The sequence below is a fragment of the Nannobrachium achirus genome (genome assembly GCF_963921795.1).
Source record: "Nannobrachium achirus genome assembly, chromosome: 13".
Classification (NCBI taxonomy): Eukaryota; Metazoa; Chordata; class Actinopteri; order Myctophiformes; family Myctophidae; genus Nannobrachium; species Nannobrachium achirus.
In genome coordinates, this window is record NC_137833.1 from 47,440,183 (window position 1) to 47,458,443 (window position 18,261).

General features: G+C 43.2%; 2 protein-coding genes across 2 annotated transcripts; both read right to left on the reverse strand.

Annotated features, from left to right (window-relative positions):
• Nucleotides 1-9,530: 9,530 nt before the first annotated feature.
• Nucleotides 9,531-10,097, reverse strand: LOC308297389 (AN1-type zinc finger protein 6-like; the record flags this gene model as incomplete). Its single annotated transcript, XM_080740799.1, has 1 exon — nucleotides 9,531-10,097. One exon carries the CDS (start codon nucleotides 10,095-10,097, stop codon nucleotides 9,531-9,533), a length of 567 nt encoding a protein of 188 aa, XP_080596925.1.
• Nucleotides 10,098-15,889: 5,792 nt separating this feature from the next.
• On the reverse strand, nucleotides 15,890-16,603 carry LOC308297390 (THO complex subunit 4-like; the record flags this gene model as incomplete). Its single annotated transcript, XM_080740800.1, has 1 exon — nucleotides 15,890-16,603. The coding sequence occupies one exon, from the start codon at nucleotides 16,601-16,603 to the stop codon at nucleotides 15,890-15,892; it is 714 nt and encodes a 237-aa protein (XP_080596926.1).
• Between the last annotated feature and the right edge of the window lie 1,658 nt (nucleotides 16,604-18,261).

An 18,261-nucleotide genomic window follows, 5' to 3' on the forward strand; every position in this document is an offset into this window, starting at 1 on the left:
AAGTAGTGAAAACAGCAGATCTACAAGCACACAACGCCTCGCAGCGCGAGGCGTTGTGTGCTTGCAGATCGGCTGTTTTCACTAGTTTAAATCATTTTTAAAATGATAAATACAAAACAAACGGTTTTGAACATACAAGGTTTCCACCCGACAACAACGAAATATAACTCGTGTAATTGGCCCACTGGCTTGTCACTTGTCATGATCTGAAATGTCAAATCTTTGAGTTGCAATGAGGGCCTCTCCAATTCTTTTTCCCGGGCTGAATCAGGGGCCCAGCACGTCCCTGCCTGAAGACAAATTTTACACGGCCCGCAGCTTCCTCCCTAAATGGTACTAACAAACGGCCCTGCAGCACCGTCAAACAAGATGTTTATAGTATATAAACAATGTTATTGTATCATTTGTCAGTAGACTATTCCTTGTTCCCTGTTGTCTCATTCTGAAGGGATCAAAGAAAGGCTATTTTGTTGTATTTTTTACCTTACATGTCAGGTTGCATTTTGTAATGTGAGTTATTTGTATTTAATTCAGAGCACACACCTGACAAAAGATAAATAATGATAATGATAGTTAAAATAATGTAATTGCGATGCATATGTGACTTTGTTGTGGTCCGACCGAACATTTGGTCAGGAGATAGTCGGCCCTTGGGATGTTTCAATATTTTCTAATGTGGCCCTCTTTGACACCCCTGATGTAGAGGAGCCAAAGCCCTACTCTTGTCTGTACACGTATACTGTTTAGATGTAATCTTGCATTGAATTTAAATTGTTTCCCCAAATGTTAACTGCTGTTGATACATAACAAACATTAAATGTGAGTGATATTATTTGGTTAAAAATTGTAAAAAATGTTAAAAGTTATGTCACATGTTTACCGGTTGAACCCCTAAACAGAGTCCCAACACAAACTCTAAATACCTGTGACTATATTTCACAAATCTTGTGTCTGATGACGGTGCAGCCGTCACTACAGCACCATCAGAGGTGCCTCAGGCAGAAAGTGGACCCAGCTTGTGCTTTAATACGTCAAGCTTTATATTACTGTCTATAACAATATAGAGCTATCTAACACTGTTACTGAACAAACACTCAAACAATGATCACAATATAGAGTTTACCCTGTATTAATATATTCGTTTTAACCAAAAACATCACTTACAGCACCTTTAACTATAATAGTACTCATACTGTTGAACACTCCGATGATAGTGGATATGAATAAACGTATTAAATAATGTATGTCACAGTGAATATGAATAAATGTGTTAAATGAAGCAATGTCTCACCATGAGACAGTCCAACTGCCATCATCAGTAGAACAAACACAGTCTCCATGTGGTCTGGTCTGATGTTTAGAGAGGAGAGGAGATCTGGTCAGATGAGAGGAGAGGAGGAGGTGGAGGTGGTAGGTCAGATAGAACCTGGGGAACAGGTACGGTCCCAATGAGAGGAGGTGGTAGGTCAGAATGAGAGGAGGTGGTAGGTCAGAATGAGAGGAGGTGGTAGGTCAGAGGTGGATGTAGAGAGATGTGTGTCTCTGTGACTCTGAGAAGCTTCTCATCATATAGATAGATTCAACATGGAGCCAAACGCTCCACAAGACACTCCCTCTGCTTATCAACCAATCATCACGTTGCAACACCAGATTCTGACCAAAGATAAAACATTGTGGTGTTGTTGGTCTGTTTAGAGGAAAGAGGAAGTTGAACCGCCTTTTATGAAGAGAAGAAGAACATGCTGTCCGGGGTTTTTTTTTTTTTTTTAATGCTGAAAAAGAAAAGATGAAAAAAGAAGAACAGGTGGCAGAGGTGGTCACATGACTGACTGAAACACACTTCAGTAGAACTCTATAAATGGATATTTTTTAAGATATTTTCTTAGGCTTTTCTGCCTTCGTTGATGGTACCACAGTGGAGATAGACAGGAAACAGGGAGCGAGGGACTGGGGAGTGACATGCAGCTGCAAAGGTCGTCGTGATCGGGACTGAACCCACAACACGCTGCCAGGCACAAGAGCCCACGTGGCACGCGCCCAGACCGCCCAATTGACTGAATATTAAAAACTAATTTTTGGACACTGCTCCTACAGATTTTGCCCTAGAATCACGCAAAGCGGTACACAGTAGTCATGTCATCAACATAGATCTGTCCCATTTAGCGCCACCATCAGGGCGATTTTTGCAAAACACATTTTTGGACACTGCATTTGGACATTTTGCCCTAAATTTAAATCACGCAAAGCGGTACATAGTATAGTTATTTATACCAGGTCACACTTGTTGATGGTGACGTCACAAGGAATGCTGGTCCCTGATTGGCTACTGGTGTAAACACAGACAGATACGCGACAGATATGCCACATAACACAGTACTTGAGCACTCTCCTGGTGCAAGTGAGCGCAAGTACAGGCGTTCGGTGTATCTGTAAGTACAGGCGTTCGGTGTATCTGTAAGTACAGGCGTTCGGTGTATCTGTAAGTACAGGCGTTCGGTGTATCTGTAAGTACAGGCGTTCGGTGTATCTGTAAGTACAGGCGTTCGGTGTATCTGTAAGTACAGGCGTTCGGTGTATCTGTAAGTACAGGCGTTCGGTGTATCTGTAAGTACAGGCGTTCGGTGTATCTGTAAGTACAGGTGTTAGGTGTATCTGTAAGTACAGGCGTTCGGTGTATCCGTGCATCCTTGTGCGTCCCTGTGTGTCTGTGTTTATGGCATCCAATGGGAAAACCCTTGAAAAAACAGGGTGATGTCACCAACAACAAGACTCAAGTTGGCAGAGGTGCCCACCCACATACATACTGACAGTCTGCGCACTCGCTATCTTTTCCTGAGCCCTTTTTATACAAAAAAGTAGGTCATCTTCAGTGTTGGGGTAACTTCCTCATCCGCCACTCGCCGACCAGACTTCTGCCTTTCTCCGGAGGAACGTTTCTCAAGATACCTGCAATTTCTCAGAATAGGGAAGGACAGGGAGGGACAGAGACCACAAGAGCAGACGTTGGTGCAGATTGCCAGCTACTTTCATAATCATAACTTTTGTCACGCCATATAGGTTAAAACTCATTTTGTTCTTTAGAGCTGCTTTCACCCCTCCTGTCTGAGTCACACACAGGCCTTTCTACTGAGTACAATTTGTACTTTTAACCTTCTCATTAAGTGGAGTAAAGTACATGACAGCAAATAAGTAAGGGATAATGAATGGCTCCGCGGTGAATGACGATATATAACAGACCTACGGCCTGATAACTCCCCGAGGCGCAGTTATCAGGCCGAAGGGATGTTATATATCGTCATTCACCAAGGAGCCATTCATTATCCCGCTTTGAGCCTTTGATTAGGCAGCGGTCTGTTATAGAGCGGAGCGGTCTGTTATCGGGGAATATCAGACCTCTGATTTCAGCGATTGACCATCAGAATCAAGCATTCAAACACGCCAGGTAATAAGCAATGTATATTTATCTTAATGATTGCATAGGTTATTGATATATTCTTTATGGTCTTTAGTAGGACAACACAACAGCAATGAAACAATACTATTTAAAGCAACCACATAATCTTAAAACAACAACAGGTTTACGGAATACTGATATATCCTACTAATAAAGGAGCAAACTCACGCTCTAACGCTCACGCTCTAACGCTCTAACGCTCACGCTTATCTACGTTTATCTATTCACTCGCTTCAGCAACTGATCGCAAAGTTCACATGGTATTGGCCATTAGCATTATACCAACACTGACGGAGCCCGAATTTCATTTCTCCCAAATTAAAGCAGTTTAAATTAGCGTTTTCTTAACCACTTCTGTTGAACTCTGCTGTCTGTTGCCAGGGTTACGGTCCGTTCCTCCAGGCCATGGGATCTGTAGCCCCACACACACACACCCCTTTCTCTCACAGTTAGGAATGTTTCTCTCTCTCTCTCTCTCTCTCTCTCTCTCTCACACACTTTCACCGGGTGCGTTTGACATATTTTGGAGCACATATCTTCAAACGGGTAAGGTCTAGTTATATTAATTCTAATTCCAAACATGCAAACAAACAAAGCTTTGAAGGATAACAAGGATATCAACATTAGTGTGGTTGCCAGTAGGGTTAACCAGACTACTGTTCTAGTCCGGAACATAAACATTGTGTAAACATAGCCAATCAAGAAGCAGCAAAAAATATTACGGTGAACTTAGCCAATCAGGAAGCAGCATTCTCGGTGACGTCACCATTAAATAGAGTAAGTCCATTGAGTTCAATGGACTTACAATATATAGGCAACAACACTTGCAACTTCCCAAAATTGCGGGTGTGAGGAAGAGGCGGGATAGGGGAAGAGGCTGACCCGTGATTGGTGAAGTAAATTAGTTCCACACTCGCAATTCCCCAAATGTCATCATTTTTTCTAGTTGGCAGGGCCAAAAGCTAATGAGGGAGCAACTTTCTGATATGAATAACAAGGCACAAGCCCACCCACACACATACAGACAGCACCGAACAGCACCGAAAGTAGTACTTGCGCGTTCTGCTAGTGCACAAGTAGGTCATATAGCCACAAGTGCACAAGTCGCAAGTTGGCACCTCAACAGAGTGCAGTCTAGTTTATTTTTAGCCCCCTATTATGGTAAATCTTTTGCTGCACATTTTAGCAGTTAATTCAGTGTACTTTTTCAGTTCAATGAGACCTTTTCCTGAAACCTTTTTTGAGCTGAAGTCTGTCTGAGGAGGGATGAGTACATTTTCTACAGTACATAATATACTTTGTGTGTGATCTCAGCTTTTTTTTTCATGTACATTTTTTGGCACCTAAAACTAGTCTTAAGTTTTTGTGCTACAAATTTTGTTAAAATTTAAACTTCAGCTTTACACAGTTATATGCTTGTATTTTTCTCGTTACAATCTTTTATACTTTTTGAGATTTGTGAAAAAACACTTTGAAATGTATTTTGTCTTACTATTTATATTACTGCCATCCACATTGTTTGTTACTTTAAAACTCATTTTGAGCTATAAATTCCGTATTTTACTTGTTACCAATCATAGTTATAATAATACAGTTTCCCGTCTTACCATTTATGAGAGTAAATATAAGTATGGGCAGTACTTTTATACTGCCCATAATATACTTTGTGAGTGTTGTCAGCGAGCCCGCGCAGTATATCTAGGAACTGCATTTATAGTCTACCGGTAGTTATTACCATTATTAATTGCGTCGTAGTATCTTCTGTGCCATCTGTATCTGACCGACAATACAAAGGCAGGGCCATATGAGGGAGTACCTTTCTAGGTGATGTCACCACCAACAAGTTCGACCTGATATAAATAACAAGGAGCACAATAACAAGTTTTAACTCAACTTGTCTGTATTTGGCACCAATCAGCGAGAAATCAGCCTACTTTCGGTGCCGTGTGCATGTTGCCTGGCGTTGCCAGCCTCTATCACACACTTCGTTTTGGGAAGAGAGTCTGGGATTTCAGGAAGAGCCCACGTGCCCCAAGCATACAACCCTGATTGGCCAACCCTAAAAGCTGTTTGAGGAAATAGAATCTCAATGGATCGGGGCCAGACCGTACTACAACACCACTACCGCTAGGGGGTGTTGTTGTGTTCAGTCTGGTTTTAACCAGGCAAGTGTGCATGCCCACCCACATACTGTACATACAGACAGCACCAAACAGCTATATGGCCACCAGTGCACAAGACGCAGGTTGGCACGTCGACAGAGTGCGATTCCCGTTGGGAACGCACACCCCTCGTTTAATATGCAATACCCATTGTACTGATCTGTCTGTCCCTATACCCATATATGGATATCTCTATTCCTATATGGGCATAAAGGGACATAGACAGACAGACTGCCTGGAGAGACAGCCGCTGATACGAACGACCTACGGCCTGGTCGCGACCTAGGCCACGACCTGGAGGTCGTAGGTCCCGGTTCTGGAGGTCGTAGTTCGCGGTACATACTTGTTAGGTCGCGGCCGGTCTAGTTTCGCGACCCCCGGCCGTGGTTGCGCCACCTCGGTCGTCCCCGGGCCGTTGTTGCGCGATCGGGCCGTTGTTCAGCGACCTGGGAAGTCCGCGGTCGTATTTAAAAGGTCTTTTTGCAGAATATTCTAGAGCAGCAGCGCTATTCAACCTTTTGAAGCTTGTGATTGGCTGAACCGGAGGTAGGAAGCGCTCCATTGTAGTCACTTGGACCGCGCGAGGTGCACCAAAACCTATCCTTAACCCTAACCCCAACTCTAACTCTAACCCTAACCTTAACCCTAACCCCAACTCTAACCCTAACCCTAACCCTAACCCTAACCCTAACCCTAACCTGCCGACACTGAGTAGCTAACCTGCCGACGCTGTTGAAAACGAGCGCTCCTTCCCTTAGCAAGCGTAGAGTTTCTAAACTCGCGTCCCTTCCCTTAGCAAGCGTAGAGTTTCGATCGCGGCGCTCCTTCCCTTAGCAAGCGTAGAGTTTCTAAACTCGCGTCCCTTCCCTTAGCAAGCGTAGAGTTTCGATCGCGGACTTCCCAGGTCGCTGAATTACGACCGAGATCGCGCAAAACCTCCAGAACCGGGACCTACGACCTCCAAGTCGTGGCCTAAGTCGCGACCAGGCCGTAGGTCGTTTGTATCAGCGGCTCTTGCTGACTGCCTGTGTCCCTTATATGGAGACCCCTGATTATCAATTTGACGTCAGCACTATGACAGATCAGGGATCTCTAGTATGTCTATATATGGGTATATCCGTTGGATGGGCACAGGGCACTGCTTTCCCTCGGGTTCCTCTGTGATATGGTCTTTACCATAGAAATGCACGGCAGACAGACAGGTGCTGGAAGCTCAAAGAACACTTTCTGTGGACGCATCGCCTTGTGGCTGAGGGGCACCACAGGCATGTGCACACATAGACATCAACCCGTCTGTTAAAAGTGCCCTCTCCAGACCATGCATGCAACTTTTACTATAGTGAAAGAAATGCAAATGCCCTCTTTCCATGCCATTCTTGAAGGCAGCATTCAATTGTCCAAACTATCCTGAACTTGAATGCATTATCTTATCTTGAAAGAATTGCCCTCACTGTGCAGAAATCCATACCATACACCACATCTCCAGTATTGCCTTTTTTATGCTTAGTTTAGTGTGGTATCAAGTACTTAAAATAGCCAACCTCCAAGCTCACAACGCATCGCAGCGCAACGTGTTGTGAGCTTGGTGGTCTGATATTTTCAATATTTTCACCAAAAGGCCCTTTTAGAAATTTCAGCCCCTGCCTCTCTAACATTCTCTGCACGTCCCTGGTGAGGACCCGTGTCTGACTCCAGTCATGTCTCGCATGTCTCCCTTCTCTTTGGTTTTCCTCTCACTCTCCCCCTCAGTCCTTCTTTTTGAGCGGTGCTAACCGCTCCTACATCTGGCCTTGTCTGTTCGTCCCACGTCTGTTTGTATGTATGTCTCGCCCCATCTCACTTTGGCCAAGCTTCACGGGACGCTTAATGAAATATATAACGCACCTTCACACGCACCGCTCAATTTCTTTAAATAATGGACATTAATGGGGCTGTAATCACGCTGAGACCTTACCCAAATTTTGAGTCTTCCGTCATTGATAATTCATAGATGTTTGCACGTCACAGATTTGCCACCTGGCCTGGTAGAGATGTGCGTTCACAGGGAGTGCACCTCTCCAGTTTCAATTATTGTACACTAAATAGGATTATTAAATTAAAGTAATAATTATAAACTATATATAATATTCCGGGGCTTTAAAAAGTATATAAAAATCAAACCTTGGTTCGAAGTGAAGCGGTGAACTTTTATTCTATGTGTTCTAGAGTTATGAACTCTGTGATCTATACATTCTTTATATTCTGAATGAATGAATGATTTTATCTGGAGGGCCGAATTATCATGTGAAGCTTGACCAATCCTCAAAGTATCCAATCATCAGACCGGCACTACACACATATTCTGGACGTACGGGACAGATAAAACCTGTTCATTCTGGACTGAAATGACCATATATGGACATGAGGTGACAGACATTATGTTTTTGATCAAACCTGTTCATTCTGGACTGAAATGACCATATATGGACATGGGACACACATTTTGTTTTAGATAAAACCTGTTCATTCTGGACTGAAATGACCATATATGGACATGGGACACACAAAGCCACTCCTTGGAAGCGGCTTTCACCGCTTCAAAAATGCAGTTAGGTACTATTAAGTGGTAAAATAGCAGAGTGAAACAGCTAAAATAAACATGAATTAAGAACAAGTAGCATTTAACATTAGAAACAGACAAAAAGGCATACAAGGAAATTAACACAGTTAAGAGGCAATAAAGTAAGCCCTACAGAAAGGTTTTTTCGTGAAGGTAGGTTCAGTAGTAATTTAATATGTGTTTAAAAGCCATAATAGCATTAAATCCTGAGGTGGGTTCCAAAGCGGAGGCACATGGGCCACAAAAGACTGAATGGCTCTGATAATGAGGCAGTTACAGTTACAACCAGGCGCCAAGTAATCTCCGTTGGATTTGAAGCCGAATTCCTGAATCTCTTACGCGTAGTACAGTTCCCATTACTGGCCCAGCAGATGTTGCTATTCACCTCTGCTCCATAAGAATATACTCTCAATACAAGTCAACAAGGTTTTGGCCAGACTTTACACTTGACTTTATTACCTTAGTAAACATTTTCATAAACACATTTTCAATCTTTTTTTTTTTATTATCATGATATGTGTTTAGTAATTTATGGTCCCATTGATTTTATAATGAAGTAGGGTATGCTTCTAGGGCTTCTAATGGTTCTGCAGAGGAAGAACTCTCCCCCGCTGTGGTTGCTGCCAATAGCAGTCGTTTTCCGGTTTCTTTTCTGGGCCGGAAGTTAGATGACAGATTTTAATTAGCCTTCAAAACGCTCTGTAGAAAACAACAGACTGTTAAAAAAAACATATTTTTAACAGTCTGTGGTCCTATCTCATACAGGAATGGGTTATCGTTATCTAAATATAACTATAGCCTGGTCTTCTTGCACAGATTCAAAAGTTATCAGTAAAATACATTCTGAAACTCACAGGCAATCAGAGAGGCCAGGGTGGGTTTATGATCCAACTTCTTTCCATTTAACAGTCTAGCAAGCTTAAGCCCAATAATATTGAATATACATGTGTATCTATAGGTGATGTTTAATGTTTGTCTTGTGTGTTTTTACAACTTTTTTTCCCTCTTTTTTTAAAACTAAGTTCTTATTTATATTCAGTTTAACATGTATAACAAATAAGTCAACTTGCCTTGGAGACCCTTTAATTTGCTGTCTTGTTTTAATTTTTTTGTCAGCAAATAAAAAATTACAAAAATGGAAATAAAAGTATTGTGATTGGAACAAAAAGCCACAAACCATGACATTTAAAGTAAAAAATGAGGCCATGGCATCAGTTTCAGACAAATAAAAATGTAAAGGAAGGTTGCTTAAAGCATCAACTTGTCAGGAAAATAACTGTAAATGATTGTATGGTGATGTCCGATGTGGACACCCTCAGATCTTTCGGATCTTCTCTCCGACAATGGCGGGATTCTCTTTCCTGATCTTTGCCACAGCTTCGGCTTTGTAGTCAAAAGTGCAGTTGTGCTTGTCCGAGTATCGGTGCATGCTGCAGAACACCCCCCCGCATCGGCAGTCGAAGCCTGTGCTGAGGCCGACCTTCTTGCGGCAGGTGAGGCAGCGGTTTTTCTTGGCTTTGGGTTTGTCATCCGTCTCCACTGCTACCTGGGCAGAGTCCTGTGGTACCAATGGTGTCTGTATCTCCTCGGCCTTAACGCTGACTCCAACCGCTGAGGTGCATGGAAGAGGTTCCGTTGCAGTTGCAAAGGCTGTTGCATCACTGCTCTGTCCATATGTTGATGTGGCCATTGGCACAGGCACCTGTACGGGCAGAGTACAATTCTCTGAGCACTGAGTGAGAAGAGACTCACTGATCTTCTGTCTCTGGAGGAAATCTTTGTAGCAGACGGAGCACATTCCATTGTACCGCGGGCTGCCAAAGAAACCACAGCCGGCTTCACATAGCATGGGGGATGGACACTGGTTGGTTTCTTGGGCCATATTTGCTACTCGATAACAGCCCCAAAACCTCCTACTGCAGCGTTAAATAGTCTATTGGCGTGATGCAACACTGACGCAGCACAAACGTTTTTCCAAATATGGAGTTCCGGGCAGACATCCCTGCCTTTGCCGTTACCTTAGCAAACATCCGCCAGAGATAATAAATATGGACAATATTTTATGCTGATATGAACAAACTTGCTTGTAAATGAACGCCGCTCAACAAAGAAACAATTCTTAACAAACTGCTTCCATTGTTGAGTAAGAAATCGCACCAGTACGAAGTGAGCGGTGCTCATTTTGCATAGTATCAAATACGATACCTGCATATCTCCTTGTATGGGCCGTTCTGTCGGTCTCTGCATACTTTCTATGACGTTAGTCTCATGCTCATACGGACACTCATACAGACACACACAAAGCCAGACGTAGGAGTGGTTCGCACCGCTCAAAAATCACACCTGTGCATGCTATCAATTGACACACGTCACGCGCATATCTCCTTGTATGGGCCATTTTGTCCGTGACATCACAGACAAAATTTCTGACATTAGTCCCGTGCTCATACAGACATAGGGATATAGGGTCGACCTAAAGCCAGACGTAGGACCAGTTAGCGCTGCTCCAAAACAGATGCTACTGCGGTAACAATGCTTTCCCTCACCTATTAGTAGTTGGTACAATATTGTACTATACAGGTATGTTACATTGTAAATGTCTAGCATTTAAAACCAAAACTGTAATGGTCTTGACGTCTATAATGTTCAGTAGAAAATGTAATATATATTGATGATAAGAATCTATTTATATAGAGTTTGGCTAAGTTATAAGGGTGACCTTCTTCCACGACCACTCCTCTGACCTGCTCCAATGCTCACCTGCATAATTATGAATGTTACTTGGGAGCAGGGCAGATGTGGCTCTTCAAACACAGATTTCACATAATTTATAAAACATATTTATAGTTTATAAAAACTGTTATTTCACAGTATATTTCCAGCATTTAAAAATATCTGCTGCGTTGCCTTTAAACCCACAACACCCTATACTTTGGAGCAGGGGTTTTCAAAGTGGGTGACGTGGCACCCTGGGGTGCTATGACGCCATGAGATAATTTGATAATATTTAGAATTTATATGGACAATTAAAAACTAATATTAGTATCATTTAAAACTTGAAGTACAGTACAAAGTTATTTTCAGTCAGTTCTAACCAAAATGGCTATTATCTCAACGGCTATAGTTTTCCTCCAACATAATCGCTAAAATATGCCATAGGCCTAAATATAAGGTGCTAGGAGTGAAAAGGCTACACCTCGGATGAAGAAAATGTTTGTAGGGGTGCCCTGAGCCAAAAAGGTTTGGGAACCCCGCTTTGGAGGATGTAATCTTTTATATTCAGTTTATGTTCCATTAGTTATATTATTAGCTGAAAATTAGTATGAAACCTCTCCTAGATATGGGGGGAAGCTAACAAAAAATTACAAGTTAAAGTCAACAATCAACAGAGCTAGATGACACTGGGTCATTAGGGCTTTACGTGTCGTGTTTGACACTGGAGCTACACTTTCTTTGAGGACCCCCTGTGGACCGTCACCAATGAGTTGACATCCCCTGGCTCCTGATTTCAGGCTACTGACTAAAATCATCTCAGCCACCACCTGAGTGGCCTGCACGGCCATGCTGCCAGGGGACATCCATTTTATTGGCCATAATGCCTGAGCTTAATAATGATAAAGTTTAAAATCAAAATACTAGCTTGTTTGGTCTAAACTCAACATCATCCACAGATCCTAATGATGAGGTATGAATGCAGAGGGCAAAAGTACAGTGACAAATACCACAGAAACTAATGAGGTCTAAAATATAATGACTTGATTAACCCAGAACTTGTTTTGCCGTGGATGTGACGTAACACAGGTGTAGCTCAACCTGTTCACAAATGTGGACTTCCGGACAGTGACGTCCTTGCCTTGCTCGCCACACAAATTATACCAGAGAGCTAAACTGTGATGCTGATATGAAAAAACTCAAATGAATCTCAACAAAGCAAAGCAACTTTTCACAAACTTTCCTGGGAGAAAAAAAATGCTACTGTAACTTGCCGTAAAGTCAAACAGACACGTGCATTGTGCAGTGTATGTAGAAGACACAAGCATCTTCAGACGAGTTGTACAACATTCCAATCTAAAATGTATTAATTAAAGTGTCTTTTGACAGAATAATGGCTACATGGCAATCACCTCTGTGTTCCTCACGTTACTGATGAACAGAAATAGGGGGGGGGGGGGGGGCAACAAAAACAACAAAAAATGGCAAGGTAAAAGCACAGAGTTAGGACTGGATTATTTCTGACCCTGGGTCTCTTTACACTTAATAGCACTACGGCATTTTATAATGTGTGCCCTCTCTCTCACACTCGAACGCGTGCGTGACTGCGACAAGACAAATAAAAACAAAATCTGTGGCAAAATGGAATGTTTACAATTCTTCTCTTAACAGCTTTCATTCCAGAGACATGTTCTGCCCCTGATTTATTTTTGTTAAAAGTGGGGGTTGCTAACGTGTATTTTTAGATAGTTGTAAATAATATTGACACAAAAAAAATCAAAAAGGGTATATTGAAGGGGGGTTTGGGGGGTCGCTTATCAAGAGATCACGCGAACATCGCTCAACACCTACTATACAGGTCTATTGATATGCATATAGGCTTGTTTCTTTGTTAAAACATCCTGTTGCAAGACCCCGGCTCAGAAAAGGTATGGGTCGTCGGAGGCGCGCAACCCAAGACTACAGCAACTCTGCTCAGACACTGCAGGTCTTCAGCCTGTTCATAGAACACTCAAACCTCTTTGGATCCCAGCTCTTCCTGGGTGAGGTCTATAGTTTGAGGTCTATAGTTGCCCATTCTCCAAATTCTCATATGCGGGCATTTCTTCCACCACGCGTTTTATCTTCAGCATGGGTGACTTGGAGTTGGTAGTCTTCAAGCTGAAACGTGAAATTCTAACAGTCTAACAAAAAATATTCATTTTGGTCGCAGTCTAGAGCCCTGCAGACTGAGACAGAGGTATACTGACTTAGTTGGAATTGGGAATCAATGTAGTGGTAAATGTTTAAGCCACATTTACCACTCAACAATCCACAACGTTTTCAGCCATAAGTAGTTCCAGAGCGATTTCTGGAGCAATCGGAAATTCAGGTATTTCAGTGGGGCTGTTGGTGTTAACAGACCTTGAAGCAATGTGTGTCACAAGTTTTAGCTGTGACCTTTAATTCCATCCAACACAGATATAAGGCTCTCTTGGCACCCACTCCACACAGAAAGACCAGGGACAACACACTCTCGCTGCCCAACATGCATATCATGACTTGACTTGGAACAAATGTGACCAAACGTCAAACATTTGACTGGAACGCAATGGAAGTGGGTCCCGGGCACTTCCACACAGCAGGAATGCGGAGGTGTCGTTCCCAAACCCAAGACGTAAATGGGTGGTTCGCCAAAAAAAACTGTTAAAACGAGGCAGGCGCGCCGTCAAAAGCAGACTTGAGCCACGAGAGGCACCATGCCGAGCGAGCCGTGAGGCGAGCGCGTCGCCGTGCCGAGCGCTGCGAAGTCCGCTTCAGCACTGTTCGAGTAACTGTCCCGTTAGAGACGGGATCGTAACTCTTATCCCCCTAGTCAACATGTGCTGTTTTTGCCCCACCTTTTCAGTCAAAAGTCAAAAGGCACCGGTTTGCCGTCTTGGGAGTGAGAACGCGTTGACCAGGACAGGTAGTTTTTTATTTCTGTCAAAGAGCAAACGGATACAGGATTTCCCAGACCCCCCCCCCCCCCTCACTTACAGTTCTAATGGGGCATTCAGAGGACCACAAACTTGTGTTGATGGAAAGTGTTGTGTGCTCACTGATCTAGCGCCACAAACGGACACTGCAACAATGGCAGTACAACCACGTGAAAGCACTTCACGTTAGCCCCCCTTAGCTTGGGCTATGAGATACAGGAAAGGAGGATGAATAAAGACAGCGTGAAAGTAGTGATCGACCCCCCCTCCCCCCAAGAAAACAAAAACAACAAAGAAAAACTAAAACCAGACCGTTGAACTTGGATCTCCTCGTAATCACTACCACCTGTCTAGTCAAATGGTCTCTTGCCTCCCTGCTGCTGCTGCCTCCTGTATAGTCTGTTAGACTCCCAACTTCCCAGTCATCACTGCCTCCTTTAGCCTAAAAAATAGTCTTGGATCTACCTGACCGCTTCATCTCGATCACCAGCTGGAAATATGGCCTCAGTGTGACCAGCAGGTACACATGGACAGGGTGCACTTCTTGTCACATGAGAACATTCAATTGGACGGCGCCGCCCTCTACCTCTACCAGATACAGAGCGCAAGAAACACAAAATGAAAATCTTTTGAATATATCTCTGCCAATAACTCAGGTTGGCAACAAGTGGGGGCCAATTAAGCCACCGGCCAGTTAACTTGGTCGACTCTGTAACGCGTGCAAATCTTAGACAGGCCATGAGAGGGGATTTCATTCTCTTGCGTACTGGCCTGGAACCTGGAGTGGGCTTTCAGTTCAGCCGTTGGCTACTAAAAGCTCTCTGATGGATGTTAGTTTTATTATTATCATTGTTATTATTATGATGATTATTATGATTATGATTATTGTGATGATTGTTATTATTATGTGGTTATTTGTACTGCAGGTTCTGATCTACGGGGGAAACAGGGAAATCCTACACCCCTTAACCCACAAAAAAAGGTTTTGACGTGATGGCTCTACAGTTGAGGGTTGGTCTGTGTTTGGCTGGAGCTAATCTTGCAAACTGCTGGACTGATCAGTGCCAAATCACTGTTTTTCTTTCAATGTCATGAATTGGTACACACGGTCGAATAATGGTGTGGCCTCATGTGGATCTCGGACTTCATGTGTCCAGACTGTGACTTCAGTCACCCATATCTGACATATGAATCCTATTTGTGCAAGGTTTCAGGCCTGTACGGCTGACATTAACATCCGTTATTATTATTAAATCAATCAAGTGTGAGCTAGCGTGTTTCTAGCTCCCTGTGCGAACCTCCATGGTTCATCTGTTTGACTTCCCTGCGTAGTATTTGCGCAGTGTTCCTCTTGTGTTTCTCTCTGCAATTGCCCTGTCATGGACACTCTGCCTCTGTCTCAAGACACTCATGTCTCAAGACACTAGCTCTTTCTTTTGTCTCTCATCGCCCCGTTTGTGGTTTGTCTGTTTGATTGTCGCATTCCTGTATGGTCTCATGACTTTGTTGAATGCTGTGCTCCACCTTGGCTGGTCTGCATCTTGTTCTGTTCCGCTATATGCAAGAATTCTATCATCGTGCACTTTTCATGATTGGTCATGAATGTATTTAAGGCTTAGTTTGTTGTTTGACTGTCTACCTTTGCCATGCAAACGTTATAAGTTCAGTACTTCAACACATCCGTGCTCCCAAATGTGGGCAATCCAAGCTCATTCACTTTGTTTATGAAAGTATTTGAATGAAGATATTTCAGTACAAAACATGTGAAAAAAAATCCCTGTACTGAGTTAGACTATTTTCAGTGTGCACAAGAGAATTTGGTCAGTCCAGCGGTTTGCAAGATCAGCTCCGGACAAATAATCACATGCACGCACACAGACAACCCTCTTACAGATTGCTAGCGACCTTCCGAGCCACTCCATGAAAAGACACCCAAGGGCGAAATATCTGGTCTGAACTGCTCTTCGAAGCAGAAAATCGAGGAAGATGACCAGAGACAATGGCTTCATCTCTTTGCTGGTCTCAAGGCATTGTATTCATCTAGCTCCGCATCAAGCGCCTCTGCGGAAAGCTGCTGTTTATTTCCACCAGACCCGCCTGCAGCCCGGCCTGTGGATCCTCCGGCACTGTTACCTCCAGACGGTTTCTGCGTGCCTCCAAAGCTAATACCACGATTCCTAATTATGGTTCCAATACCTCTGCTCAGATCCTGCATGGGAGGCAGCCGCAGTATCTCAGGCGGCTTCGTCATGACCAGCTGTATGTTCATGGGGCGCCCATTTAGTGGTACTCCGTTATATTGTTTCATGGCCTTCAGGGCATCTGCCCTTCTGTCAAAGTGGACGTCTGCGGTGCTCAGACTCCTTCCGGACCGGTCGTAATGGACTGCAGCCTTTTTCAGATTACCAAACTCGGCAAAAAGTTCCTGGATATCTGCATCAGAGACACCATAGTGTAGGTTTGTGACCAGGAGCTGCCCCCCAGTATCCACAATCAGTCCTGCACCGCCGCCACCAGGACTGCCATTAAAGCTATTGTCGAATAGGTCATGGTGCCACTTACCCGGAAGCTGTTTAGGTGGCCTGCTGTACGGCATGGGTCTGCGTTGGCCGTGTTGGTTCCTAAAGGGTCCGCCGGACCCACCTACTCTAAAGTCATCTCGGCCACTGCCTGAGCGGCCACGACCATATCGCCAGGACATATCCATTTTATCGGCCATTATGCCTAATCCGATATAATGGTTACGTTCGGGCACACCTCGTGCCCCACTGTTCAAAATATATATTCAATATAATATGTGTAAATGCAGAAGACAAATCCAATGTATGTGCAAATATACAGCAACAAACACCCCAACATCAACGAACGGGTACTAATTTAATTATTTGAAGTGCTTCTGCTCGAAGTCAATAAATAGGCCAGTGTGACGTCATTTGAACGTAGCACAAACTATTTCCCAAATGCGTTCTTCCTGGCAGACTCCCCTGCCTTGCGGTAAACTCCAAGCAAACATTGGAGAGATCTAAACTGTGTTACATTATGTAGATATGAACAAACGTAAACTAATGTATCTCTACAAAGCAATAAACACTTTCAAGTGAGTAATAATTGTACATGTGCGAAGTGAGCGATGTCATACGGACACTCATACAGACAGGGACCTACACACAAAGCCAGACATAGGAGCGGTTAGCCCCGCTCAATAACAGGGGCTACTGTGACATTATGAGTCAACACTGCTGTTATATTAAAGTCTGCCTACAAGAAGTGTGTTTATCTTACTTGCATTCAGTTTTTGCACTTTTCTTTTATTATTTTCTGATACACAAATACAGAAGACCAGTGTTTCTCATTTGGACCAGTGCCCCCTATTCAATATCCAGTTCCTTTACTGACCCCATACCCAATTCAAATGTAAGCTATTTGTGTTGTGTATTGTGTATCATTTCCAAATATCAGATTTTACATTAAACTGGACTGTGATTATTATTATGTAATTATTAGCCCACTTCCCAGATAATAAATCATGCTACGACCATAAGTAGAATGGATGTCAGGCCCTGTCACATCAGGCCCCTTTCCATGGTGCCCCTCACCATGGTAACATGCCTGACATCACTGTCACAGCCCTGCAACATGATACTGACATCATCAGTATCATGTCAATATTGTCTTAGTATCATGGTCAGCATCATGGTCGGTATCATGTCAGTATCACAGTCAGTGTGTTTCATGACCAGTATCATGGTCAGTATGATTCATGACCAGTATCATGTCAGTATCATGCCAGTATTGTGTATTGTGTATGCTGCCAGTAGGCCAGGCACATGCATTTTATATTGTTTGAAAATGAAATATTTATCTTCAACAATTTCATAATGGAAATCAATAGGGGCTCTGATTGGGCTGAAACCTTCCCCAAATTTGGAGTCATACATCATTGATACGTCACAGATGGCTGACATCACAGACTGGCCACATGAGGCCCATGCCGTTCCTTAAACTTAAACTTAAAGTAGCCACTTTTCAAAATAACAGTGATGCTGATCAATAATGAGTTATGATTGCTATTGATAGTGGCTTTATTTTTAGGTTTACCACTTTAAACCAACATCCTTATTCCAGTTGTTGTTTCTTGTAGACCGGTTATTTCCACCATGCAACACTTGTCATGACAAAATATAAAATAGGGGTTACGTTAAGTATATCGTTATTGTTGGGTGGAAACCATGTATGTTTAGTATTTATCATTTTAGAAATGATTTAGAATAGTGAAAATAGCCGATCTAAAAGCACACAACACCTCGCAGGCTCGCACCATGAAGCGTTGTGTGCTTGTATATCTGCTATTTTCACTATAGTTTTGTGCAACAGTCT